At 42.2% G+C, this 27,316-nt stretch overlaps 1 protein-coding gene and 2 pseudogenes across 1 annotated transcript in view; all 3 read left to right on the forward strand.

Annotated features, from left to right (window-relative positions):
* The first annotated feature begins 2,985 nt into the window (after window positions 1–2,985).
* LOC112075216 (guanylyl cyclase-activating protein 2-like) lies at window positions 2,986–7,209 on the forward strand (annotated as a pseudogene).
* A 5,929-nt stretch (window positions 7,210–13,138) lies between these two features.
* LOC139022566 (guanylyl cyclase-activating protein 2-like) lies at window positions 13,139–16,173 on the forward strand (annotated as a pseudogene).
* Window positions 16,174–20,033: 3,860 nt separating this feature from the next.
* LOC112075219 (golgin subfamily B member 1) overlaps window positions 20,034–27,316 on the forward strand; it is a 45,760-nt gene continuing 38,477 nt past the window's right edge. The window contains 5 exon segments of the mRNA XM_024142243.2: window positions 20,034–20,206; window positions 22,352–22,414; window positions 23,514–23,684; window positions 24,659–24,814; window positions 25,070–25,303. Of these exon segments, the coding sequence (XP_023998011.2) occupies window positions 22,370–22,414; window positions 23,514–23,684; window positions 24,659–24,814; window positions 25,070–25,303 (606 nt within the window). The 5' untranslated portion in view covers window positions 20,034–20,206; window positions 22,352–22,369.

Genomic DNA, 27,316 nt, shown 5'->3' on the forward strand with positions numbered 1-27,316 from the left:
TAATATCAGTGATTGTTGAAAATGTCTTTGTTTAATGCAGTGTATTGACCTCTGGGAAGAATAAACTTGGTTGAAGCTTTCATAGTGTCCGTCAAGATTTTACTCTGAGAATTAGAACCTAACAATAGGTACTGTAATGTTTCCAACTGTCACACCCATCAGAACCCTAAATATAAGCCTTTCTTTACTCCATTGTTTGTAAACAATGTATTTGTGAACAATCACTATATAGCCACAAAATGTTTAAAACTATAATTTGGATCTCATGGATGGTCAGTCCTTGCAATTGCTGAGTACATACACACACATTAAGAGTACAGTACACACACTCAAAAGCATCACCAATAGTACAGTGAGTTAAAGGATTGCCATTTGATTGAGTGACAGGCACAAGCCTAAGTAGGGAGTATGTCAGGACATGCCAGCATCCGCTGCCTTAGACAGTGAACCATCAGATCCTCCTCTCCACCATCTCAGGGTTGGGCGTCTCAGGCTCTGCTCACATCTTGGATTGATCCTACCTGGCAGGTCGCTCCTACCAGGTGGCTGGAGAGGATCTGGTCTGCATCACGTGCTCTCACTACTTGTGTCACCCAGGGCTCGGTTCTAGGCCCTCTCCTCTTTCTCATTATACCAAGTCACTCGCTCTGCATATCCTCACATGGCTCTCTATCATTGCTATGTGATGACACTCAACTCACATCTCTGCGTACCTGTCAGATATCTCAGCTTGGATTTCGGCCCACCACCTCAAGTCCAACCTTGACAAGAAGGAGCAGCTCTTCCTTCTGGGGAAGGCCTGCCTGCTCCAAGACTCTTCATCACGGTTGTCGCCTCCCAGAGAGCAAAGAAACTTGGCGTGACCCTGGACAACACCCTGTAGCTCTGCAAACATCATAGCAGTGACTCGCTCCTGCAGGTTCATGCTCTACAATATCCTTAGAGGAACACCTTTCCTCACACATTAAATAGTGCAGGTCCTAATCCAGGCACTTGTCATCTCCGTGCTAGACTACTGCATCGCTCTGTTGGCTGTGCTCCACGCTTGTTCTAGCAAACCCCTGCAACTTATCCAGAATCCGCAGCCCACCTGGTGTTCAACCTCATAACTTCTCCCATGTCACCCTGCTCCTCCACACACTCTAGTGTCTTCCAGTCAAAGCTTGCATCATCTTCAAGATCCTGGTGCTTGCCTACGAAAAGCAAGGTGAATGCCCCTACTTAGGCTATGCTCAAACCCTACATCCAACCTGAGCCACCTCTGGTCTCTTGGCCTCCCACCACTATGGAGGGCCCAGTCAAAGCTCTTCTCTGTCCTGGCACCCCAATGGTGGAACACGTTTGCAGTTTTCACCTAAAGTCATTACACCAGAGTCCCTGCCTATCTTTCGAAAACATCTGGGACCTTACCCTATGAAGAGTATCTTACCTTAAAGAGTATCTTAAATAACTCTCATGGCGCATTCGGGCAGGTAGCATTCTCCTGGCATCCGCCAAACCCAGATTTGTCCGTCGGACTGCCAAATGGTYAAGCGTGATTCATCCCTCCAGAGAACGTGTTTACACTACTCCAGAGTCCAATGGCGGCGAGCTTTACACCACTCCAGCCGATGCAAGGCATTGCGCATGGTGATCTTAGGCTTGTGTGCGGATGTTTGGCCATGGACATCCATTTCATGAAGCTCCCGACAAACAGTTATTGTGCTGACGTTGCTTTCAGAGGCAGTTTGGAACTCGGTAGTGAGTGTTGCAACTGAGGACAGATGATTTTTACGCGCTACATCACCGGTCCCGTTCTGTGAGCTTGTGTGGCCTACTACTTCGCGGCTAAGCCGTTGTTGCTCTTAGACGTTTCCTCTTCACAATAACAGCACTTACAGTTGACCGGGGCAGCTCTCGCAGGGCAGAAATTTTACGAACTGACTTGTTGGAAAGGTGGATCCTATGACAGTGCCATGTTGAAAGTCACTGAGCTCTTCAGTAAGGCCAATATTTGTCTATGTATGCTCAATTTTATACACCTGTCAGCAACGGTTGTGGCTGAAATAGCCAAATCCACTCTTTTGAAGGGGTGTCCACATACTTTTGTATATATAGTGTAGCTATCTTAAGATAAGATAAGAGTGTCTGTTTTAAATMACTAAAATGTAAAACATAAACATAAACATTTTATTGTATGTATGGGTACAGAGATAAGCTAGTCATCAAAAAAGTATGTTAAACACMATTGTTGCACACAGAGTGCGTCCATGAAACTTATGTGACTTGTTAAGCACATTACTCTTGAACCTATTTAGGCTTGTCATAAGAAAGGCATTGAATAGTAATTGACTGAAGACATTTCAGATTTTCATTTTTAATTAATTTGTAAAAATGTCTAAAAACATAATTCCACTTCYACATTATGGGTTATTGTGTGTACACTTAGAAAAAAGCTGCTATCAGGAACCAAAAAGTGTTATTTTGCTGTCCCCATAGGAGAACCCTTTGAAGAACCCCTTTTGGTTCCAGGTATAACTATTTTGGTTCCAGGTAGAACCCTTTTGGGATCCATGTAGAACCCTTTCCACAGAGGGTTCTACATGGAACCCAAAAGAGTTCTACCCGGAACCAAAACGTGTTTTCCTATGGGGACAGCCGCAGAACCCTTTTGCAACCCTTTTTCTAAGAGTGTAAACTAGTGATACAAATCTTTATATTTAATCCATTTTAAATTCAAGCTGTACCACAACAAAATGTGGAAAAAGTCAAGGGTTTGAATACTTTCTGAAGGCACTGTATGTCAGGAAATGCCTAGGGAGCATGGCAGGACATGCACTCTTGAATGGTCAGGTGAGGCTCACCTTTCTTTTGGCAAAGGATCGAGAGATTTCTAGTTAATGTGATTGAAAGGTTAAATATACAACTCTGTCCAGTCCCCCATTAGGCCATGGTATCTGGCAAGTGGAGTAAAGGCATTTAGTTTGATGGACCGTGTCAGCAGATGCTTCGGTAGCCACTTGTAGTAGCCAGACTTGAACTTTTAACATTTATGTTGAACTATATTTTCTTGAATTCTTGTAGATTTTTTCTACCATCCAAGTGAACTGTAACAATGGGTCAAGCAGAAAGTCACAATGAGGAGATGGATTTGGAGCAAATTCAGGAGCTGTGTATGACTTTTATGAAGGAGTGCCCGAGCGGGGCTTTGCACCTGCTGAATTAAAACGGATCTTTGGTATACCAGCCAGCCGCGAGGAAGAGACTTTGTACATTGAGACTGTCTTCCATTCATTCGACACAAACAAGGTAAGTGAAGTGGGTAAAACATTTTTCAATCAGGAAAAATGTAATTTAAAAAAAATCCATTCTATTCATCCATTGTGCTGTTAAAGGGACAGTTCACCCAAATTACGAAATTTAATGTTGGTTTCCTTACACTGTAAGCAGCAATCCATGCTTTGGTTTAGTTTCCCTGGCACTGTTTCCAAATGATATCTCATGGTGCTGATATTTAAAAAAATTGTGCATCATGTTCAAATCTCTACAGTGCCATCAGAAAGTATTTATACCCTTTGACTAATTCCAACATTTTGTTGTGTTACAGCCTGAATTCAACATTGATTACATATATATTTCCTCTCACCCATTCTCCAACACAATACCCCATAATTAAATGTTTTGAAATGTTTGCAAATATATAACTATTTCATGTACATAAGTATTCACACCCCTGAGTCAATACATGTTAGAATCACCCTTGGCAGCGATTACAGCTGTGAGTGTTTCTGGGTAAGTGTCTTAGAGCATTCCACATCTGAATTATACAATATTTGTACATTATTATTTTCAAAATGTCAAGCTCTGTCAAATCTGTTGTTGATAATTGCTAGACAACCATTTTGAAGTCTTGCAATAGATTTTCAAGCAGATTTAAGTCCAAACTGTAACTCGGCCACTCATAAACATTCACTATCTTGGTAAGCAACTCCAGGGCAGATTTGGCCTTGTCTTTTAGGTTATCGCCCGCAGAAAGGTGAATTCATCTCCCAGAGTCTGGTATAATGCAAACTGAAACATGTTGTCCTCTAGGATTTTGCTTGTGCTTAGCTCCATTCTGTATCTTTTTTATCCTGAAAAACTCCCAGTCCTTAACAAGTACAAGCATACCCATAACATGATTCAGCCACCACTATGCTTGAAAATATGGACAGTGGTACTCAGTAATGTGTTGCATTGGATTTTCCCCAAACTTAACTTTGTATTCAGGAATTGCTTTGCCAATMTTTTGCAGTATTACTTTAGTGCCTTGTTGCAAACAGGATYCATGTTTTGGAATATTTTTATTCTGTACAGGCTTCCATCTTCTCACTCTGTCAATTAGGTTAATATTTTGGAGTAACTACAACATTATAGATACATCCTCAGTTTTCCCCCAAACCAAACATATTTAACCRTGTAACTATTTTAAAGCCGCGATTAGCCTGATAATGAAATCCCTGAATGGTTTCCTTAATCTCCGGCAACTGAGTTAGGAAGGACACCTGTATKTTTGTAGTGACGGGGTGTATTGATTTTTTWATATATTTTTTTATTTTACCTTTATTTAACTAGGCAAGTCAGTTAAGAACAAATTCTTCTTTACAATGGCGGCCTAGGAACAGTGGGTTAACTGCCTTGTTCAGGGGCAGAACGACCAATTTMTACCTTGTCAGCTCAGGGATTCGATCTAGCAACCTTTRGGTTACTGGCCCAACGCTCTAATCACTAGGCTACARCATCCAAAGTGTAATTAATAACTTCACCATGCTCAAAGGGATATTCAATGTCTGCTTTTAAAATATTTACCCATCTACTAATAGGTGCCCTTCTTTGCAAGGCATTGGAAAACCTCCCTGGTCTTTGTGGTTGAATCTGTGTTTGAAATTCACTGCTCGACTGAGGAACCTTACAGATAATTGGATGTGTGGGGTACTGAGATGAGGTAGTCATTAAAAAATCACGTTAAACACTATTATTGCAACTTATTATGAGACTTGTTAAGCATTTTTTTCTTTTTAAATMAATTAGTAAAAAAATATATATATGTGATTCCCCTTTGACATTACGGGGTATTGTGTGTAAGCCAGTGACAAAAATCTCTCAATTTAATAKATTTTAAATTCAGGCTGTAACACAACAAAATGTGGAAAATGTCAAGAGGTGTGAATACTTTCTGAAGGCACAGAATAAATTACTTTGTTGAGCTTCACAATCAATTTGAGATACTTTCGATTTGGACATAATGCACGAATAATGCTAATACCTAGTATCATGACATAATTTTGTAATTTGGGTGAACTATCCCTTTAATTGCATTAGCTTCAGTTATCAATATACATTCAAAAGGTAAACATGCAATAAATCCATGTATTGTTTTCACAGGATAACGCHTTGGATTTTATGGAGTATACGGCCGCTCTTCACCTGATATTGCGGGGGAATCTTGAGGATAGGTTAAAGTGGTCCTTTAAAATCTACGACAAGGACGGAAATGGCAAGTTAGACCGACAAGAGGTGAAAAACCTAATTCGGGTAAGAAATTACACATAATCTTCCTCTSCATTATGCTATTGACTGGCTGCTTCGTTTTGGCCTGTAGTTGGCTACTAGTAATTGTAGATCAGTTAGGCCAGGCTATGCACCTTCTTTTCTAAGGGTAAGAACAGCTGGACACATTGRAGTATAATCTGCAGTACTCAGTTTGAAGTTTTCTAAATTTTATAACTTGTATAATACTTGTATAATATAGGTATTACATCAAACTAATGTTATTAGAGCAGTGCCTTAATATGCTGCAGGTCAGGGATTAGGATCAGGTGAGGGATTAGGATCAGGTCAGGAGAAGCGACTACGTGGGATGACTGGGGTTTTCACAAATCTAATTCCGTCCGTACATGTTATTGGATGAAAGGCTGGGAGGAGCAAGTGGCTTTAATACCAATTATTCTTGGGAACACCTAGCCCTGATCCTATAGCTTATCTGGTTCTGAACTGAACCAGGCCCCATGCCTAGAGGTSAGCTGAGTTCACGGCTCTGGTATTTACTGTATATATAGGAKCTCAATCTTTTTCCTTTGTCAATTAAAAAGGCCTAATGTCACACTATTGTTTGTGTAAACATTTTTTTCCGTTTCAAAGTTGTGTTACRCCACTGATGATATGATATAGGATATATATATTATATTATAATTTTGTTACCCATCTGCTTTAAATGTTACCTTATGTGAACTCAGTAAATTAAGTTCAGATAAACAACACTAGACAAAATATTATTTCTATCATATAAAAGTTTATACAACTTMACATTGTTCGTCAATGSGGTAAAGCCATCTTTTTATGTTGAAAGCCTTTTAAATGTATACCATTTGAGATGGGATAACTGTGTAAAAAACACTCCTGTCAAATACCACACTGTATGTAATGAAATGTATCTCATACAATTGCAGATCATTTACAAAATCAAGCTTCATACAACTGCCATTAACATGACACCTAATGAAGTCTGTGACAGGATCTTTGAGCTGGTCGACCAAAATCATGATGGTAAGRGCCCGGTTAAGATATATTCATATATACGGCAGAACATGCATTCAAATCTSTACCAAATATACAGTACTTTCATCAAACCACCACAATGAACAATCTGTGTTCTAAGTGCTTACATGTAATGCCATCTTGCATCAGCGAGAGACAATATGCCTTTGTCACTGACCTTTACACACTGGTCAGTCTGATGTAATGACCAGGATTAGGTAATGCTAGTGCTAATTGGTGGTCCATTTGAGGGGGACTTTGCTCTGGCATCCTCATGGTCAGGTGCTACCTGGCCCATTATACAGAGGAAAGATGGCGGTTTTGCCATTGGTTTGTTGTTTTATTTTTAATAAGCATGAATGGCTTCCTACTTTTAATAAGCATGAATGGCTTCCTWCTTTTYATAAGCKTGAATGGCTTCCTACTTTCTTACTAAYTTGGCACTACATCCGAGTTATGTCAGTAACCTTAACCTGAGAAAGATCTTGAATCATTGCCCACCAAAATGTATATATTTTTCCTTCTATTACAGGCCAGATTTCCTTTACTGAGTTCATGGAGGGGGCCCAGAAGGACGAGTGGGTCATGAATATGCTCAAGCTGGACGTCAACGCTAGTGGCTGGGTCATGCAGAACTGTGTAAAAATGACCTGAGCCCTCCAAACAGGGTCTCCCATCTACACAGAGAGGGGTTGTGTCCCTCAAATGGCATCTGAGTTTTGTCTTTTTCTCACAAGAAACCTGATGCCTTGGGCCTAAAGATCTGTCTCTGCCTCCATGTTTGCTTGTGGTGGTTCAGACATGGAGCGCTTTCCTCCGTATCACTTCTCCTAGTTTTAACATGCTGTCCATGCACGTTGATGTATGTCGGAACAACAGGCGTTCTCTTTTTGAGTGCTGACCAGCTGACAGGATGGAGTCTCATTCAGCACATGACTGTCATAGCTCACTGGAACTCTGGTAGATTTCAAACAGAGTTCAAAGGTCATATTGTGTGATATGATTTTACACAGGGTCACTATCCGCAGTTTGAGTATTTACATTGCATTCAAATGTAAAAGATTATGGAATTCTATACTCAGTAATATTGTGACGATGGTTAWGAAATTATCATWTTAATAATATTATGTAATCAAAATAATTATTTCACAACCTTATACTTTCAAGTACGAAGTAAGCAGCTCTTTCAAAACATTATATCAATGCAAATATCATACCGTTAGTAACCTAAATGTGATATCATGTTATGTTACCCATATTTATTTGACCTATTATAATGTTTAAGGAATTTATATCACATCAGAGAACTTAGAATGGGGATATGTTATATTATTCAATTTCAAGTACTTCAAATCCTTTCGTCATACCTGTCAAAAACAACGAGGCATCACAAAAAAAGCTTTAAAAACCTTTAAATATCAGCAGAGTTTAAACTGTGYACCAAACTGTTGGCTACAGTCGTGGCCAAAAGTTTTGAGAATGACACAAATATAAATTTTCACAAAGTTTGCTGCTTCAGTGTCTTTAGATATTTTTGTCAGATGTTACTATGGAATACTGAAGTATAATTACAAGCATTTCATAAGTGTCAAAGGCTTTTATTGACAATTACATGAAGTTGATGCAAAGAGTCAATATTGGTGTTGACCATTCTTTTTAGAATGACGTTGACCCTTCTTTTTCAAGACCTCTGCAATCCGCCGGCATGCTTTCAATTAACTTCTGGGCCACATCCTGACTGATGGCAGCCCATTCTTGAATAATTAATGCTTGGAGTTTGTCCCACCGCCTCTTGAGGATTGACCACAAGTTCTAATGGGATTAAGGTCTGAGTTTCCTGGCCATGGACCCAAAATATCAATGTTTTGTTCCCGAGCCACTTAGTTATCACTTTTGCCTTATGGCAAGGTGCTCCATCATGCTGGAAAAGGCATTGTTCGCACCAAACTGTTCCTGGATGGTTGGGAGAAGTTGCTCCGGAGGATGTGTTGGTACCATTCTTTATTCATGGCTGTGTTCTTAGGCAAAATTGTGAGTGAGCCCACTCCCTTGGCTGAGAAGCAACCCCACACATGAATGGTCTCAGGATGCTTTACTGTTGGCATGACACAGGACTGATGGTAGCGCTCACCTTGTCTTCTCCGGACAAGCTTTTTTCCAGATGCCCCAAACAATCGGAAAGGGGATTTGTCAGACAAAAGTGGACTGTACCCCATTCCTCAGCAGTCCAATTCCTGTCCCTTTTGCAGAATATCAGTCTGTCCCTGATGTTTTTCCCTGAGAGAAGTGGCCTCTTTGCTGCCCTTCTTGACACCAGGCCATCCTCCAAAGGTCTTCACCTCACTGTGCATGCAGATGCACTCACACCTGCCTGCTGCCATTCCTGAGCAAGCTCTGTACTGGTGGTGCCCCGATCCCGCAGCTGAATCAACTTTAGGAGACTGGACTTTCTTGGGCGCCCTGAAGCCTTCTTCACAACAATTGAACCGCTCTCCTTGAAGTTCTTGATGATCCGATAAATTGTTGATTTAGATGCAATCCTACTGGCAGCAATATCCTTGTCTGTGAATCCCTTTTTGTGCAAAGCAATGATGATGGCACGTGTTTCCTTGCAGGTAACCATGATTGACAGAGGAAGAACAATGATTCCAAGCACCACCCTCCTTTTGAAGCTTCCAGTCTGTTATTCGAACTCAATCAGCATGACAGAGTGATCTCCAGCCTTGTCCTCGTCAACACTCACACCTGTGTTAACGAGAGAATCACTGACATGATGTTAGCTGGTCCTTTTGTGGCGGGGCTGAAATGCAGTGGAAATGTTTTTGGGGGATTCAGTTCATTTGCATGGCAAAGAGGGACTTTGCAATTAATTGCAATTCATCTGAACATTCTTCATAACATTCTGTAGTATATGCAAATTGCCATCATACAAACTGAGGCAGCAGACTTTGTGAAAATTAATATTTGTGTCATTCTCAAAACTTTTGGCCACGACTGTACCATTGTTGCAAGTTCCCAAAMAGGTTATTTTAAGTATTTTATGGTAATTTCTTTAATGTAGTCTACATTTTGGAATATCTTTACACATTTTTAAGCTTTACTATTGTCCACACATCATGATTCCACAAATTGTATTTTAGATACWTAAATCAACCCTTTGATGAAGAATTAACCATTTGATTAAGAATTCACCTTTTGATCAACATCTAGTCAGCAAGTGCTGTGATATTTGATCCAAGMAATGACTAAAGATAACACAACAGATCATTCTAGATAGAACAATCCTCATACAAAAAAATATATAATTTTGAATAGAATTATGTGCATTCAACACATTTACACAAAATATCTATATTTCCATGTTGTTTAATCTAATGCAAGCATGTRCCATTAAGTGGTCTCACCATAGCAACCATTCTTTGTTTATTTATTTGACAATCGATGCACCCATCATGATAAACCACAGTCTTATTGTTGTCGCATAGTTGAGAGGTGTACCTGTAAGTAAGCATTTAATTGTACTGTGTATGTACACCATGTGTATCCTGTGCATATGACAAATAAACTGGATTTGATTTGCAAAGCCACCCAGCCATGTAGGAATACCTCAGGGAGAAAGAAGCTTTCCACTTGTATTTTCTTGGGTGGGTGTCCCAATGGAAAAACCTCCTTMCATCCATGACAAGGGTTCCCAGCATTGGTCTTCCTGTAGCCTACCACTCTGGGGTATTATGRAGGTTATATGTCCAAATCAATAGTCAGAGTGGCTCAGCTGAAAACCCACATTCAAGAGGATACTGGTGGACCATTGTTTTGAACTCTTGATCCACTCTGTTACATGATACTGCGATACATAACATTTCTACGCACAAGGCATCGTTGTCTCAGAASAGAGGTTTGTTCAAACAGTAAGGCACAAGAGTCCATGCTATATCATGAATATAGACACAGGTAAATGCCGTTGTTCGTCTTGATGTSCTTATCACACCCTGATCTGTTTCACCTGTCCTTGTTATTGTCTCCAACCCCTCCAGGTGTCGCTTGTTTTCCCCAGTGTATTTATCCCTGTGTTTCCTGTCTCTCTGGGCCAGTGTATTTATCCCTGTGTTTCCTGTCTCTCTGGGCCAGTGTATTTATCCCTGTGTTTCCTGTCTCTCTGTGCCAGTGTATTTATCCCTGTGTTTCCTGTATCTCTGTGCCAGTTCGTCTTGTATGTTTCCAAGTCAACCAGCGGTTTTTCCCGTTCTCCTGCCTTTGCTATTCTCCTTTTCTAGTCCTCCTGGTTTTGACCCTTGCCTGTTTCTGGACTCTGTACCGACCTGCATGACCATTCTACCTGCCTTGACCTCGAGCCTGTCTGCCACTCTGTACCTCCTGGACTCTGAACTGGTTTTGACCTTTTGCCTGTCCCCGACCATTCTCTTGCCTACTCCTTTTGGATTATTAAACATCTTAAACTCCAACCATCTGCCTCCTGTGTCTGCATCTGGTTCTTGCCTTGTGTCATGGTAGTGCTAGCAGAAGGCCTTTCAACCCATTTACCTGGGACTATATTCATTATAGTGTCGTGTCACGTGCCTTACTGCTTTTTAAAAAAGGGTCACAACATGCATACAAATACTGAGCAATCAGCATCCAGGATCCAATCAGCATCCAGGATCCAAACTACCCGTTTTATAACAAGAAATCACACCCAGCTGTCTGATTCTCTGTGAGGATGGAAGAGTGAGAAAGAGGGGAAGTGAGAGAGTGTCCAGGGTTCATGAACGGTCTTCTCTATGCTCTCCAATGTGTGTACAGTACATTCACTGTGACCCTTTTAGACGCTCCAGATGCACTGTATTGTGGACTTACCTGTGATGACTTACTGTATTACAATGTAGTTTTATACGGATTCTCTGCCGTATGTCTCTTTACCCATATGTTATATGGATTCTCTGCCGTATGTCTCTTTATCCATATGTTATACGGATTCTCTGCCGTATGTCTCTTTATCCATATGTTATACGGATTCTCTGCCGTATGTCTCTTTATCCATATGTTATACGGANTCCATATGTTATACGGATTCTCTGCCGTATGTCTCTTTATCCATATGTTATACGGATTCTCTGCCGTATGTCTCTTTATCCATATGTTATACGGACTCTCTGCCGTATGTCTCTCTTTATCCATATGTTTAGGGCTGTATATCCATATGCAGAATATAAAGTGGATTTAGGTCACCTGTAGGTTTTTGATGACTTTTATTCATATAATTAATCCCCTGTGCAATTAATGAAGGGATGTATCCTCCTAACACACACACACAGACACACATGCACACACACTTCCTTATGCAACATGTGTTGTGAGACACCTCTGTATGCCTTTTCCGTCTGTCCGTTCACCCCCAGTCTGTTTTTTTAGGTGATTGATTCCCCTGAGGTTAACTGTCCCCTTGGGGTCAGACTACAGTAGGTTGATAACACGGTGAAAGSTGAGTGTTCAGCTAATACTTTAACTGGATTTCACAGCTAAGGCTAATTATTACACAACACACTCACACACACAACATTTTTGTTCAGTGTCGCTGCTAAATGKATATATGGGATCTAATGACTACTTCACATTTGTTTTTCTGGAATGTAAAGTTGGAGGCTTTGCCTTGTTCATGTATCAGWYWGCYCAGGTGRGAGTTACACAGTGACRTGGGACACACACCTGAAGTTAATTAAATCCACTAAGTCAATTAATATATTAACTACTGGCAAACACTCTGAAACACATATACAAAGTGCTTGCTTAGGCTATTCAGTCATCTCAAATTGTTCAATGAATGAATACACTCAATTAATCCTAGCTATTTACCCACATACCAGGTCATTGGCATGTGGTYTTCAGTGTTTAATGAATATATCCATATGCTTAAACATGAATCTACTCAGGTCGCTCTTGCAAAATAGATGTATTCCAATGAGACTGCCCTGGATTTAAACTAAGGTTGAATAAATACCAAGCAAATMAAGCTTCATGGTAGCTTTGGTGACTTGTCTGATAAAGAGCAGAGGCAAATTTGGAGTGGGCAACATAAGGCTAATTAAATGACTRAGACTTTGTGGTCTGAGTAGGCTATACCCTCTTAGAAAAGGATTATTCGGCTGTCCAGATAAGACAACCCTTTGAAGAACCCTTTTTGGTTCCAGATAGAATCATTTTGGTTCTAGGTATAACCCTTTTGAGTGTGGAAGGTCATCGGTTGACTTCACCAGTCATTAATGTTGGTGAATTGTTAAATAATCCCCTCAAATATCCAAAGAATGGAATAGTACCTTATCTAACACGAGTTTTGACGCTTGATGCATCTTGATTTGTTCCCGCCTGTCTTGATTGGATTGCTTTATAACGGATCTAAATTATCGCCAAATGTTGCAATGTTGGGTTAATCTTCAAACTCATTGACGTGGGCGCAACCCTGGTGTGTGGTCTCTGAGCGTGTTGAATTAATGGCTGTGGTAGATGACTTTACCATCGATTGAACTCGATTCAAGTTATTCATTGAAACTTCATAGACTACCTTTAAAGGACTTGGATCTGCTCAACCATGGGTCAGTCGCACAGTAAGCTAGACGACGAGGTGGCCCTCACACATATCCAGGAACTCTACCGAAAGTTCACCAGCAAGTGTCCCAGTGGCAACCTGCATTTACACAAATTCAAGAAAATCTGGAATTAACAGCGATTCGATAGAGGATTCCGCATACATGGACAACGTGTTTCCATCGTTTGATGCAAACCATGTACGTTTTTAGGTGCCTCTGTACTGATTTATTAAGCTTAGCATCTTCAGAGGAAGGGATCATGGACATCAGTAGGCTAGTAGACTTTGTCAGAAGCTGAGACAGTTGTATATTATAAAACAAGTCATTAATTGTGATAATATCTTGGTTATATAGCCTAGAGAAACACAACATTAAAGATATGAATTAAAGGTAAGCAGGTAGCCTAGCTGTTAAGAGCTTTGGACCAGTAACCGAAAGGTCGCTAGCCTGGTTCAATCCCCCAGCCGGTGATATGTATGTTGATGTGCCCTTGAGCAAGGCACTTAACCCTAATAGCAACTGCAAGTTGCTCTGGATAAGTGGCTCAAATATAAATGACTAAAATGTAAACGTCTGCCCTGGCTTCTACGCACATTCTGTTTTGGATATCCCTGCGCGCTGTCCGTGGTTCTGAAACGCTCAACTACGTAACAACGTCACACAGAGATCCTCACCTACATCACATTCATTGGTGTTTAGTTTATTTAATTCCGTGTTTTTCCCTCTAAAATGATTATTTATTTATTTTGTCCATAGGACAACACACTAGACTGTATGGGGTATGTGGCAGCAGTGCACCTTGTTCTCAGTGCACCTCGTTCAGTCGAGGACCGACTGAGGTCTTTCAAATTTTATGACAGAGATGGAAACGGACACCTTGACAAAAAGGAGCTAAAACAAGTTGTCAAAGTAAGTGTATAGGGGTTTCATGTTTAGATGTGMTTTCTTTTTTATTATTTTGAAGTACCCTGAAGCTAAACAGCGGTGTATGCTGCCAGAGATCCTCTCTGAACATGATGTATGTAAACAATATACTGTGTATGATCCTCTCATCAAATTGAGATGCCTTAACATTTTCCCATGKTAATTGTACTCCTTTTTAATGAACTGTGCATACCAAAACCATATAACCAGCAAGCCTAATTATATGCAGGGATATGACACTATACATTTGATATGATARGACATGCAGCATATWGAGCCATAAAAAACACCTTTGTGTGTAGTGTACCATCATCTGCTTCAATCTAGACTAAATGTGTGTATGGACCCTGCTTCCACTCACCATAGTAAATTCATTTTCTCATGTCTTCCTCTCTCTGCAGATCATCTACAYTATCAAGAGGCATGGGAACCCATCTGAAACAGAGAACCTGACCCCTGATCAAATCAKTGACCGGATCTTTGACCTGGTGGATAAGAATAAAGATAGTAAGTCTATACATGTGAGGTGTCTGTCTATCATTAGAAATGTAGTATCTGTATTTGTGCAACATACTCATTACATTGTGGGTGTAGTAAGGTAATGCTAAACATTTRAGCAAGGRAAARGAAGGTGTATGCGCAGAGCCAGCAATGTTGAGATGACGAGAGTGCAAACATTTGTTCGCACCATTGGTGTGRGTGGCCAAAGAACTCTATTTTAATGTCATCTGACCATAGCACCACCGGGAGTTTGCTAAACGGCATTGGCACTTGGATCGGAACRGGCGATATGGTCATATGACACGAAAATAAAGGTATTTGGCCTCGKTCACCAGCGGTGGGTTTGGCCTTCGAAAGTACAATGCATCTGCAGAAAATACCTCATCCCTACTGTAAAATATGGTGGTGGATCTTTTATGTTATGGGGCTATTGATATTCCACTGGTCCTGGGGAACTTTAAGGTTAACGGCATCATGAACTTTACCAAGTACCAGAACATTTTAGCCAAAAACCTGGTTGCCTCTGCCAGACTAAAACTTAGCTGCAAGTGGATGTTCCAGGAAGACCATAACCCCAAGCACACATCAACATCCACAAAGAAGTGCTTAATTGACCACAAAAATCAACATTTTGCAATGCCCATCTCAGTCTCCGGACTTGAACCCACACCATTAACATTCCCCACACCATTACACCACTGCCACCAGCCTGTACCGTTGACACCAGTGCAGGATGAGGCCATGGACTCATGCTGCTTACGCCAATTCCTTACGCCAAATCCTGATCCTTGTTCCTGTAGCATCAGCTACAGGAACAGGGATTCATCAGACTAGGCAAAGTTTTTCCACTCCTCAATTGTCCAGTGTTGGTGATGGCGTGGCCACTGGAGCGTCTTCTTGTTATTAGCTGATAGGAGTAGAACCCGGTGTGGTCATCTGCTGCAGTAGCCCATCCGTGACAAGGACCGTTCTGCACACCACTGTGCCGTTATTTGCCTGTTTGTGGCCTGCCTTTTAGCTTGCACGATTCTGGCCATTCTCCTTCGACCTCTCATCAACGGGCTGTTTTCGCCCACAGGACTGCCACTGACTGGATGTTTTTCACACCATTCTCTTTTCACGCACTGTTGTGCGTGAAAAGCCCAGGAGGCCGTCCGTTTCTGAGATCCTGGAACCGGCGTGCCTGGCATCAACGATCATACCACGCTCAAAGTCGCTTAGGTCACTTGTTTTGCCCATTCTAATGTTCATTTAAACAATAACCTGATGCCTGTCTGCCTGCTTTATATAGCAAGCCATGGCCATGTGACTAAGTCTGTAGGAGCGTACCATTTTTGTGACCTGGGTGGTGTACCTAATAAACTGGCCACTGATTGTGTATTCGGCATATAGGTACAGTATATATCTATACACACATATATACAGGTATTCCTTTCATTCTCTATCTCTCCCGTTTCCAGGCCAGATTTCCCTGGAGGAGTTCCTGGATGGGGCTCAGAAGGACCAGTGGGTGCTGGACCAGCTCAAGCTGGACGTGAGGCCCTGTGGGCGGTTCCTAGAACAGCAGAGGAAGAATGTGGAGGAAGAACTGCAGAGGAAGAACAACAAGTGACCTTCAAGGGATTGGATTCCGACAACGATATATGTAAGATATATAGACAATATATTGATATGGGCAAAGGACAGAGCAATTAACAAAACGCATGGTGCCATATCGTACAATCCTGTGAGAGAGATGAGAGATTTGTGGCCGGTTTTAAATTCGAGATGACATGAAGATTTCCCCTTTTTCACGACAATCAACTGCCAAAAGCTCTGCATGATTTAAAATTATGGCCGGGATGAAAAAAACGGAGGTATGCAGAAAGCGCTGTCCCACTACCGACAGGTCATTATCTGTGATGGATGTTATTTGGGGGTCTCAATTTTTTCACAAAAGGGATATCAGATCTGCCCTACTTCAAAGATGGACGCACACAGTAGTGGCCAGAGACACTGAGGCCGAATCCCAAATGGACCCATAGACACTACGTCAGGGATCATCAACTAGATTAAACGTCGGACCGATTTTTTTTCTTGAGAGGAGGGTCAGGGGGCCTGAACATAATTACAAATCATTTGTAGACTGCAAATTGACCGTAAGAAGCCCTAACAGATATAATGTTTGACTAAAACATAATATCAAAACTTGCTTACGTTTGTATACGATCACGTCTCTCGTTATTCATGGGAATACTTGGGAACAGATTTCTTAAATTAAAATCCCTTGGAGCTGATTTCCTGGTGGTTTTCCAGTCTTATGTCCAACAATGAAAATTCCACACAAAAAAACATGTTTTTTTGCTCAGAAAACTTGGGGGGCCAAATAAAACCATGGCCCGCGGGCCGCCAGTTGAGGAACCCTGCACTACGCCGTATGCACGTGTGGAGAGATCTGAGAGGATTTGACAGGTGTACGTAATATGTTCAAAAGGTCCACCTTGCCCTCTGATTGGCTAGGTGTAAGTTTCACCATATTGCTTATACCAATCAAATCCTTTCAGATCTCCACAAGTGCATACGGCGTAGGGTCTAAGAGTCCATTTGGAATTCGGCCTGACCGGACACTTGACACATGTCAGCATATGTGTTGCATGTGCACTTCAGACACCTTGTGAGTGGAATAGGGTTTCTAAATCCCCTCCTTGAAATGTTTTCCTCAGCATTCTTAGAACCAGGGTAGGAAACCAGCTCCTTGAGGCCTGATTAGCTATCTTGGCTAATGGTCCCTGTCAAAACAACAATGAGAAAGGGTAAGGTTTTTAGCTGAATAGTCTAAAGAGCGGAAGGCCTAAGGCCTCAGTGAGGAATAGGCATGGGTCATGTTCAGATAGTATTTCCAGGTTTCACTCTGTTTCCAACCATTTTTGTCCGGTTCCGTGACTGGTGAACAGGACCGTGGCCTACCACTTACCAGCCACTCAGTCTCAAAGACCAGGAGATGAACAAGGGAAGCAACTGAGGCTTACTATGTAAGAAGAGGTTTAGAGCTTTGACAATGTGTGAGCTACCGGTCTCATATAAGGTAACTTTTGAAACAGTCCACAGTGTATCCACTTTTTCCCAGCTTCGTATGAGTGTCTGTCTTCAGTACAGTCTTTCTGTGTGTTTGTGTCATTGTTATTTTATTGTGTTTAGGAGCCACCTTGTTTGTGTATCCTGAAAATGTTTCACATGCAATATCCTTAATGTCTATAATACTGTATATCTGTAGTAGTAAATTAATACAATTCCTTGAAAAAAATAAACATTCTTCGATATTGCTATGAAGTTGAAGGTTTAATGGCAAGTGAGATTCTGGCCACATTCAGTGTACAAAAACAGCAGCATATTCCTATTACACGATTGGCTCTTATTCCTGAGTTAAAAGTATAAACTAAGCAACAAATATTTAAGGTAAGAAAAGTAAGAATGCTGTCTTAAGCTCTTTCAAGTTTAAAGAGAGGCATTACACTGATGGCCATTACACAGGTTCAAATGTCCMACCAAAGCTGACCAACAAGGAAGAGAAGGGCAAATCAGCCAATCAAGAGCTTGGGACATTAAGGTTCTATCTGCATTTTAGTCTAAATGTAGTGACATAGGTTTGTTCTGTTCAATGTTCTCTATATAGTACTCTATATAGGGAGAGATTATCTCAGAATCCTTTTTTTGCAGTTAAAACCTCAGTCACAAGCTCTCGTAATGACACACATTTACTTTTAAAAGTCAAATATAAAACATGAACACAATTATCAAAAATATAATGCAATTATAACAAATGTATATCAGCTGCAAAAATATAAACAATGGAGACATAGGTTCTTGTTGAGTGTGTGGTTATAAGAGAAATTACATGGTAACGGAATTATGCTGAGACTCCAATTTTTCACTTTAATGCCAAACAAAAAACAATGATTTCAAAGCTGAACAAAACATARAACTATGCACAATGACTACTTTGACCAATTTATACAGTAAATAATAATAATATATTTAGTGGAAGAATTGCAGATGCTATATTTGGTAGCAGAATTACAGTTTAATCTCCCTGTTTTATTATGTTACCAAACTTTGTATCTGCACAGTTCTTCCTGTTAATGTGTTTTTGTAAAATTMTTAAAATTAGTCATTGTGCATAGAGCTCTATGGTTTGTTAAAAAGATWRCTTGGGATTTTGMCAARGAAGACCTTAATCTACTTCCCCAGAGCCAGATGCTATTTTTTATGTCTCTACCACAGGAGGTTGGTGGCACCTTAATTGGGGAGGACGGGCTCGTGGTAATGGCTGGAGTGGAAAAGGTGGAATGGTATTAAATCCATCAAACATGGTTTCCATGTGTTTGATGTCATTCCATTTGCTCCATTCCGGCCATTATTATGAGCCGTCCTCCCGTTAGCAGCCTCCACATCCAGTATGAAGGAAGTTAGAGGTAGTTTCATGAGCCGTCACTAACTGGCGTTAGCGCAATGACTGGAAGTCAATAGTATTTACTAGCATGCTATCAGTTACCATAGACTTCCAGTCATTGCTCCAACGCTAGTTAGCAATTGTGCTAATGCTAGTTAGCAATTTACTTCAAACAGCATGCAGAGACAAATGGTATCCACGAGTTTATCTGACTCTGGGGAAGTAAAGGGCTTCATTGCCAAAATCCTGAAGTATCCCTTTAAACTTTGAAAATCAATGGGTTTTGTTCAGTATACATTWWAAAYAAAAWAAATCACAGTCTCAGTATAGGACAATTGTAGACTCCATCAATTTGGAATCAAATTCTTGAAAATCATAACATTTTAAATTGTTAAAATTACTGAAGATCTACAGACTTCAGGGTTGATTTATTTCCTCCAACTTGAATTGACCGATTTTACACGGCATTAAAAAACCTTAAAAGTTGGACCCTAGAAACCTAGATAAGCTCCCAAGTGGCGCAGCGGTCTAAGGAACTGCATTTCAGTGTTAGAGGCGTCACTGGTTCGAATCCAGGCTGTATCACAACCGGCCGTGATTGGGATCCAAAAGAGCGGTGCACAATTGGCTCAACGTCGTCCGTGTTTGGCCGGTGTAGGCCATCATTGTAAATAAGAATTTGTTCTTAACTGACTTGTCTAGTTAAYTAAAGGTAAAATAAAAACATTAACACCGGGGATGGGCAACTGGCGTCCATGCGACCTCKTTTTGAAGGCCCTTGGATCAAACCCCCCTAAAACAGAATACAGCTTTGTAGTGAATTACCATTAATAAAATWAAACAAATAACAGAACAGTCTCAACAGCCAATTGTTGCATGATGAGCTCATATTTTTTGTGCCCCCCCATCATCAAAGTTGCCCATCCCTGGGCTACACCAATGACTCWCTGTATATATGAAGGYCTACACATACTGTACTTATAAAGATGATATACCTCGGGAAAGCGCACGCAGCATCGCAGTAGGAGCGTCGTTGCCTGCCTTCACAGCGCGTGCGTGCCTTCGCTGTTTTTATCCACCTGACGAACATGGCCGCTGATGATTGAAGGATWCCTCGGATCTCTTGTGATTTCTTAACTTGAGCAATAAACATGCGCCATTTGACGATTTCATTATATAATATGTGAATGAACATCTTTATGAAGCGATAAATTGGGTAAGCGTTTGGGTTTTGCTGTCTGACAAGTGCAAGCAGCTGCTAATGCTAGCTAACGTTAGCAAAYTTGTCAGCTGCTGACTGGCTTAGATAAGGTTTCTAGCTGACAAATTATATTATAATACTCATTAGGTAACCTTTAGTTATATAGTGGAGGCAACGTTATAGAACAGGTTTTGCTTGCTAATATATTTCGCATGCCACGTCGAGCTGGCTAACTAAAATGTAAATGTTTATGTTACAGCAACGTTAGCTAGCTAGGTAACGTTACTTAGGGGGCAGGCAACGTTAGRTCCTGTGTCACAGGCTGGATAAGAGCGTCTGCTAAATGACACATGTAAATGTAGTTAGCAAGTGTCAGCCCAATGAACGAACATGAACTGAACAAGCGCCTCCATTCCAGCTAGTTTACAATAGTTTGCGGACATGTACAAACACGTGAAGTCAGCCGGGTATCTTTCAAAGCCATTATTAAACCATTACTAACTACCATGTTATTAAGGATTTCCAAACCAGCAGCCAAAAGATGACTATATATCACGTTACTAATAATGTCGATGATATTCAGCGGTGCCTGCGGCTGATAATGWCATAAACCTCGTAGGGCCAACCCATKATTTTTCTGCTTGAGATTATTAACGTTGTTCTGTTARGGYCCAGTGAAACCGAGGAATGAGATTTGGGCAGCTGGGCACAGAGGGAGTGGCATGACTTGCTGTATGCATGAGTGAACTGGTTTGGCCTGATTTTCTCCTGGCTGTATGTCATGTGACATGTGCGTCAAAGTGCTTTTGGCTGCCAGCATCTCAGGGCACTCAGTTAAATGATTGGCTTCTAGCCCTTGTGCAATATAACAACTCACCTGTCTAGATTGCAGAATCATAAACAACCCACTGCTCATTGTCATTAGTAGCAGCCAGAATTGAGTGATTCCTCACTCCTTTCCACTAACATGATCTCAAATCAAATTGTATTAGTCACATGTGCCGAATACAACAGGTATTTTTTTCACCTTACAGTGAAATGTTTACTTATAAGCCCCTAACCAACAATGCAGTTTAAAAAAATATGAATAATAATAAGAAATAAAAGTAACAAGTAATTCAAGAGCAAACAGTAAAATAACAATAGCGAGACTATATACATGGGGGTACTGGTACAGAGTCAATGTGCGGGGGCACCGGTTACAGACCTGGGCCTGTATTCACAATGAGTCTCAGAGTGCTGATCTTGGATCAGTTTGGTCTTTTCAGTCATAATGAGTAAGGTTATATGGACAGGGGGGGTCCTTGATCAGCACTCCTACTCTGAAACGCTTTATCCCTGGCATGTAACAAGCTGTTCATGGAATAGGCTAGTCTGTGAGTGGAAACCAATGTAGCCTCACTGTGTTGCACTCGAAGGTGCAGTAGCCTAACAAATGGGTGTATTCATCAGTCGGATTCCGTTGAAAAACGTCAGTTGCAACGGGGTGAATACCGTAGGCCTATGTCTTATCTTAGTCTTGCGTTATGTCAGTTAGGCTATGGATAGACACCATTTCACAAACATAGGCTATTTGACACCCTAGTGTAGTTGTGGAAATTAAAAAGAAAACGGATTTGCTGTCACAAGAAGAAAACAAATAAAAAAAATGTTTAGAGTTTGCTTTAAAACATGTAAAAAATCTACTATATGTAAGCTTGCATGCTTGTTTTCACTCATACATTCCACACTACTCACAATACCTAGGCTAGTATTGGGTCCTAGAGCCTGAGGATCCTCTTGGGGGACATTCCAACATTTCTGTGGACCGGGATATGTTTGGTGTTCCCAAATTAATTATGTGGCACAGGCCTTCAGAAAGCCCCAGGATCTGAAACTYACATTGCTATGTTTTTGTTGTTGAAAACAGCCCTCAAGAKAGCTCCYTGACTCAACTTCTGATGCAAGAGCTTCAGAGCTTCACTGAAGCTTGAATTTGATAGGCCGCTTAAGTTTTAGCCTAGCCGCAGTAGTGCTTCCAGCTCAGATTAGGTTTAGTCATTGTTATCCCGAATTCCATTGAATGTCCTGTGTTAGTTGTCATGGTTATGTGTAGGGTAGCCTATTTGTTTAAATGCTTTGGTTGTGGACTAAATGTCCCTGTTGTTTATTTGACCKCAGGAAGTAGCACTCTAAACCATGCTGAAGTGGTTTTCCAATGAAGAGGGCGGGCCTGGCCAGGGAGTAAGTATCAAACCAATATGTCTGTTTGTGAAGGAATGCACCTGTGCTATGTACATGTAGTGTGCCCATTTGTGTGTGTGTGTGTACACACGTGTGTGCAATGTCGTGTGTGTTCTTCCAAAGCCATCAGCCCATAACCCCATAGTTGGGGGGGGGGGATTAGGGAGAGTGCTGAGCACACAGCTTTTGACTGTGTGGGGATCAGAACTCATACTTCCTGTAGTGAAGCCACAGCTACCCCTCCACACTTCCGCCCCAATTCACGACAATCAACCCCTAACAACAACCCCACAGACTTTTCCTTTCAGTTCCTAGCCTAGCCCATTCTTCTTGTTCTTATCCCTTAGCTGTTTGTATAAGTCGTTTATTGGAGTTGGGCTATGTTGTTAGCTGAAARCTATTCAGTCCTCACACATCTAGAATCCCTCCATACATTACCATAGTGAAGACATGGAGCTGTCCCCCTGTGTATACCCCATCTCTTTCTCATCCATACCGTGCCCTCCTCTGTCCCAGCGAAGGCTAGCTTTCTGTTTTCACTAACAGATTGTCTCTCTCTCCTTGTCTGTCTCTCCTTGTTGCTCTCTCTCCTCGTCTCGGTCTCTCCTTGTCTCTCCTCGTCGCTCTCTCTCTCTCCTCGTCGCTCTCTCTCTCCTCGTCGCTCTCTCTCTCTCCTCGTCTCTCTCCTCGCCTCTCTCTCGCCTTGTCTCGCTCGGTGTCTCTTGTCTCTCCTCATCTCGCTCTCCTCGTCTCGCTCTCCTCGTCTCGCTCTCCTCGTCTCGCTCTCCTCGTCTCGCTCTCCTCGTCTCTTTTCATCTCTCTCGCTCTCCTTGTCTCTCTTCTTGTCTCTCTTCGTTGCTCTCTCTCCTCGTCTCTCTCTCCTCGCCTCTCTCTCGCCTTGTCTCGCTCTGTGTCTCTCTCTCTCTCTTGTCTCTCTCTCTCTGTCTCTCTCTCCTCGTCTCTCTCTCCTCGTCTCTCTCTCCTCGTCTCTCTCTCCTCGTCTCTCTCTCTCTTCTCGTCTGTCTGTCTCCCCCTCCTGGCTCTCTACCATATCTCCCTCCCTCCCCCATCCTACCCTCGGTCCCCGGTCTCTCTCCAGGCGCTCGGCTCCCCCCAGGGTGGTGGTGGTGCTGGAGGAGGAGAAGGAGGCCAGGCAGCCCTGGTGGAGGTGGCGGAGCAGCTGGCCCAGACAGAGCAGCTGGTGGCCCAGCTGAAGGAGCTGATCCGTGAGAAGGATGGCTCGCTGCGCACAAAGGACGAGCAGCTCAAGGTACGTCCTGGGTGCTCCAGTTTGATGATGCTCCTAGACACTCTCCCGAATGCCTAACCCTAACCATTAAGAGGTGAACTGACCGTAGATCAGTTCTTACCAACTGCAACATTGTGGCAGTTCAAGGCCCTCCTAAAGCCACAGGGATTGGTGACGGACAAAGTAGAGGCATTTATCAGAAAGCGCAATGCAAACACGGCCACGGCAGAGTGAGGCCCATATGCTGTCAGTTTGTTTTTAATTCAGGACAATAGAATCACTCATCCTGTTTCAATGGCAGGGAGTGGTTTAGTTACTTTTGTCTATTCATTTACAAGTCAAAGTCCACTTGTGCTGCACAGAGTGCTGACACCATTTKTGCATCCCAAATGTCACCCTATTCCCTATATAGGGATTAGATGGGTCCTGGTCAAAAGTATTGCACTATATAGGGAATAGAGTGCAATTTGGGATGCACCCCATGTCTACAAGAGGGCTTCTGAGGAATTTACAACCAATTTCTTTTGACCAATAGAAACACTGTGGTCTCTGCTGATACTACAGCCATAGATGGCAGGCCATAGCTTAGTCTCCCTGAGAGGCTCCATAGATAGARTCTATWGTAAAACAGCATTGGAGTCCACAGGGAATAGTATAGGCTACTATRGCTAACTCACAGTCCAACCAAGGTGCACGAATGAAGAAACAGACTGGCTAATATGTGAGAGGTATTCAGGCAGTCTGAGATCACAGCACAGTGCATCACATAAAAAAAACAGCTCACAAACTCAGTGACCATATGGCCTTTTTAAGGCACAGTTAGCCCAAATGAGCTTTTACAGTTATGCTTATTAAGACCTGATGTTGAAGACACGATAACTCCAAAGAGTAGGCGACCCCTCCAAATCGGAGCAAGACATACAGTGAATGTGTGACACCCCTAGCTTTAACTAAAGGTACCATGTCTCTCTCCCCCCTCCTTCTTTTCTACACAGGCAGAGAAGGAGGCGTGCGAGGCCAAGCTGTCCAAGATGCGTCTCCAGAACAAAGCCAAGGTCACCTCCCTCAGCGCCCAGCTGGAGGAGCTGAAGAAAGGAGCTGCTGCCGGGGGTGGAGCTGGGGGCCAGGGGACTCCCACCCACAGTAAGAAGGTAACACGCTCACACACACGCATGCACAGACATGCACATATGTTTGCACGTACACACACAGACGGACACATCCATCCACCCATCCAAGTTCAGTGAGCAATAGCAACAGGAAACCACAGTAACCCTTCTGACCTTTGACCCTGTTTTNCGGACACATCCATCCACCCATCCAAGTTCAGTGAGCAATAGCAACAGGAAACCACAGTAACCCTTCTGACCTTTGACCCTGTTTTTCCCTGCGTGTGACCCCTGTAGGGAGGTGCAGAGGGAAGCGAGCAGGCCAGCCGCGGGAAGATCCTCCTCCTTAGGAAGAAGGTGGAGGAGCTGGAGCATCAGCTGTCACAGAGAGATGAGGAACTGGAAGTCAAGGTACTACCTACATCCTCACCAAAATCTAATCTATTCCCTTTTAGAATGCATTTTGAGGCAGGAAAATGTGAAGGAAGTTCAAAGGGGTGTAAACTTTCTATAGGCACTGTATATGCATTCCTATGAGCATTCATACTAGCTTTATAATGTCTTATGAAACTTGGTTTGGTTTAGGGAATGTACACATTTGCAGTTTAAAGCTTAGTTGCTATATACGGTGCATTTGGAAAGTATTCAGACCCCTAGACTTTTTCCACATTTTGTTACGTTACAGCCTTATTCTAAAAATGATTAAAAATAATTTTTCGCTCATCAATCTACAAACAATACACCATAATTACAAAGCAAAAACAGTTTTTTAGACATTTCTGCACATTTATACAACATAAAACCCTTTACTCAGTACTTTGTTGAAGCCCCTTTGGCAGCGATTAAAGCCTTGAGTCTTCTTGGGTATGACACTACAAGCTTGGCACACTTGTATTTGGGGAGTTTCTCCCATTCTTCTCTGCAGATCCTCTCAAGCTCTGTCAAGTTAGATGGGAAGCGTCGCTGCACAGCTATTTCCAGGTCTCTCCAAAGATGTTCGATTGGGTTCAAGTCCGGGCTCTGGCTGGCCCACTCAAGTACATTGACAGACTTGTCCCGAAGCCGCTCCTGCGTTGCCTGTGTGCTTAGGGTCATTGACCTGCTGGAGGTGAACCTTCGCCCCAGTCTGATGTCCTGAGCGCTTTGGAGCAGGTTTTCATCAAGGATCTCTCGGTACTTTTCTCCATTCATCTTTCCCTCGATCCTGACTAGTCTCCCAGTCCCTGCCGCTGAAAAACATCCCCACAGCATGATGCTGTCACCACCATGCTTCACTGTAGGGATGGTGCCAGGTTTGTTCCAGATGTGACGCTTGGCATTCAGGCCAAATAGTTCAATCTTGGTTTCATCAGACCGGAGAATCTTTTTTCTCATGGTCAGAGTCCTTTAGATGCCTTTTGGCAAACTCCTAGCAGGCTCTCATGTGCCTTTTACTGAAGTGGCTTCCGTCTGGCCATGCTACCATAAAGGCCTGATTGGTGGAGTGCTGCAGAGATGGTTGTCCTTCTGGAAGGTTCTCCCATCTCCACAGAGGAACTCTGGTGCACTGTCAGCGTGACCATCGGGTTCTTGGTCACCTCCCTGACCAAGGCCCGTCTCCACCGATTGCTCAGTTTGTCCGGGCGGCCAGCTCTAAGAAGAGTCTTGGTGGTTCCAAACTTCTTCCATTTTTAAGAATGATGGAGGCCACTGTGTTCTTAGGGACATTCAATGTTGCAGAAATGTTTTGGTACCCTTCCCCAGATCTGTGCCTCTACACAATTCTGTCTCGGAGCTCTACAGACAATTCCTTCGACCTCATGGTTTGGTTTTTGCTTTGACATGCACTGTCAACTGTGGCACCTTATATAGACAGGTGTGTGCCTTTCCAAATCATGCTCAATCAATTGAATTTACCACAGGTGGACTCCATTCTCTGTTTCAGTCCGTTTTCTTGCACTTGGTGCCTAATGAACAGGACCCATGTTAGTTGTGGCCTGAGGGCACCTTGTAGGAGATAATAACACTACGCCAACTCATTCCTCACATCCTTGCAGGAGGATATTGGCTTCCCTTATCTGTCCGCTGGCTAAGGAAACATGGACCTGGGCTTTCTGCTCAGGAACAAGTGATGTTTCTATTTGGAGTGGTGACATTCTCTTGTTACTACCGGTATGTAGCAAAAAAAAAAGGTGGTTTTAAAAAGTTAGTTCAAATCACATGGATTGACGAAAGCCATGTCTATACAACTCATACACAGAGTATTAAAGCCTTTTTACTGTGGAATGTTAGTTGTGACACATAAAGTCCACTGGAACACTAACAACATTGTCCTGGCCTAGTAGTACACAGTATTATTTATTTAGTACTGTTTATGTATGTATACTGCATTCGGAAAGTATTCAGGCCCTCCCTTTTTCAACATTTTGTTACGTACAGCCTTATTCTAAAAAACTGAAATACCTTATTTACATAAGTATTCAGACCCTTTGCTATGAGACTCAAAATTAAGCTCAGGTGCACCCGTTTCCATTGTTCATCCTTGAGAATGTTTCTAACAACTTG

The sequence above is a fragment of the Salvelinus sp. IW2-2015 genome, unplaced genomic scaffold (assembly GCF_002910315.2).
Source record: "Salvelinus sp. IW2-2015 unplaced genomic scaffold, ASM291031v2 Un_scaffold3035, whole genome shotgun sequence".
In the NCBI taxonomy this organism is placed as follows: Eukaryota; Metazoa; Chordata; class Actinopteri; order Salmoniformes; family Salmonidae; genus Salvelinus; species Salvelinus sp. IW2-2015.